General features: G+C 38.3%; 1 protein-coding gene across 2 annotated transcripts in view; it reads left to right on the top strand.

Moving 5' to 3' along the window:
* Window positions 1-564: 564 nt before the first annotated feature.
* The window catches only part of ZNF512 (zinc finger protein 512), a 25,081-nt gene continuing 23,266 nt past the window's right edge, over window positions 565-2,379 (top strand). The window contains exons 1-2 of one of the 2 annotated variants that reach the window (XM_009326902.1): window positions 565-622; window positions 2,085-2,293. In XM_009326902.1, coding sequence (XP_009325177.1) covers window positions 2,248-2,293 — 46 coding nt within the window. In that variant the 5' untranslated portion in view covers window positions 565-622; window positions 2,085-2,247. Of the gene's footprint in view, window positions 623-2,084; window positions 2,294-2,379 lie in introns of those variants that run through there. The other variant, XM_009326900.1, reaches the window with a different exon arrangement.

Here is a 2,379-nt window from a genome sequence, read left to right on the forward strand (position 1 = left end):
AATAGGACCATAAGTAGCAACAAGCAATAAATGACAAAAAATCTTTGTTAAAGAAGAAGGATCCTGTGATCTGGATAAAGTGAACTGTTGGAGTATGACAAAACGATTGAGATAAAAAATGAAAAGAGGGCATAAAAGAGACTAGAGACAACATTCTTGGCATGGTAAATGCAACAATTATTTCATTAAGGAAAAAATAAGTACTATGTAAAAACTAGTAAGTTAGGATCTAAAATATTTGTCATCGTGTGATAAAGTCTAGGCAGAAAGCAGGTGTCACTGAATGAATTGGAGACAAAGAACACTCCATTGTGCCTCAGTGCAAGGGGAATGATTGGCTTTCATATGGGGAGTGTAGAGGGGCTCATCCCTATTTTGATTCCAGTTCTAATTCAGCTGGAGTTGAAAAGGTTAAACACTTCCGTGTTGCAGAAAACAGTGGTTTCCTTTCCAAAGGATGGTATGCACATCCTCAAAGTGCAGGTGATTGTGTTTAACTGAAAAGTGAAACATGCAAAAAGAAAAAAATTATGCTGCTAATGTGAATTGTTCTACTTTGTTAGGATACCAGGCCTGGACATCACAGACAACAGAAGGTCAAGAGGTCTCTGGGAAACAAAAAGTATGTGAATGTTTCTTGTCTAGTTTGACTGAGGGCAAGAAAAAAGCTGAGAGATTCCTACTGGAAAACCATATCTGGTCTTTACATAATAATCTGAATTTTAAGAGCTGCAACGATTTTGGTTTGTGTGATTAGAGTCTCAACTTTGCTTATTGGTTTGCAGGAAAAGTGCTTTTCTGACACTTCAAGGGGTGTTAGCTTTCATTTATTGTTTTTAAAAGGATTTTAACACTGGGAAGATAAATATTTTATGTTCAAGACCAAATGGTGTTCCAAAATCTATGTATTTTGAGTGTGATTGCAACTGAAAGGCTTTAATTTGAGCATTCCTCTCCCCGTCCTTCTGCAGTACCTCCTTAAACATAGCATAGCATAGAATCATTAAGGTTGGAAGAGACCTCTAAGATCATCGAGTTCAACCGTCAACCCAACACCACCATGCCCACTAAACCATGTCCCTAAGTGCCTCATCTACACGTCTTTTAAATACGTCCAGGGATGGTGACTCAACCACTTCTGATCTGACCTGGTACCATCAGTGTCCCCCACTTATTAATTTCTGGATTGATGTGTTAAAACATGTGAGCTCCACAGCTCAGGGCGTGGGAGAGTATTGCTGGGATGGCCATCACAGTCATCATTCAAGTGATCTACTTATTTCAGTTTGTGAATTGTGGTAGCAATGGGATATGTTGAAAAGTGTTTCTGTTTTCTGTTCTTTCCTCTTACATAAATGGTGTTGGCCCAGAGAATAGATACTCTATGTTTCTTTGACACCTAATCATTTTGCTGTCATGTGCAGTAGTGTAAATGTCCAGGCATTTCAGAACTGTGAGAAATATTTGAGAATAGTGAAACAAAGTTCCCTCTGATCTCTAGGAAGAAAAATCAGTGCTGCTGGCTAGTCTAAATAAGTCTTTAATGTAGTGTGATTTGTAGGGTGTACTATAAGGCTGTCTTCATTGCTGAAAATTTGCTGGTTAAAATTCTTACTAGTGTTAAGCCTTTTAATGGTGTAGTGTCAGCTCTGACTCTGGGAATACATACTGAAAGAGATCTTGCCCTTTGTGGGATGGAAAAGGTCTCTTTTGTAATGATGGGCTGCAGAAGAGTTCTTAAATTCCACATTGGTTGCTTAAGGATAAATGTATATTTTTAAATTGAGATTAACTTGTGCCTGCTTCTTAAGTTAAAGGTTTGAAGTAGGACAGATATTTTTTTCTGTTCCTCTCTCGAGTGGCTTTCTAATGTCATTCTCTGAAAGATGTACTGAAAAGTAACATTTAGGATGTCTTATCTTGCTGGCATTTTTCAGTTCACAAAACTCAGGAGATTCAATGAATTGTGAGATTAATTTTTAGAGTACTTGGGAAGATGAAAGGGATGTTGTCTGTCAAGTTATTGTGGTTGTGTGTGCATGTATGCAAACATATAAATAGGATTTCAAGTTCATGTTTTCCAGGTCTAAGCAATTTGAGGAGGTGGAAACTACTGTCCTAGGACTGAAGAGTAACTATGATGAGACAGTCAGCAACATTTCTTCTGCCTCACCGGAGAGTCGAGTGAACGGAAGCGCAGAATCCAGAAGCAAGCGAACCATTCGCCGGCCTGCTTACTGGTTGGCAATGAGAGGAATAAAAAACAGCATTAAGAAATCTTCAGAAAAAAAAGGTACTCATCACTCTTGGCTCGATGCAAAACTGTTTTTCTCTCTGCTCCTTTTATGAGAGATTAGATGACTTCTGAAAGACATGCTG

Source organism: Pygoscelis adeliae, unplaced genomic scaffold (assembly GCF_000699105.1).
Source record: "Pygoscelis adeliae isolate BGI_AS28 unplaced genomic scaffold, ASM69910v1 Scaffold487, whole genome shotgun sequence".
Classification (NCBI taxonomy): Eukaryota; Metazoa; Chordata; class Aves; order Sphenisciformes; family Spheniscidae; genus Pygoscelis; species Pygoscelis adeliae.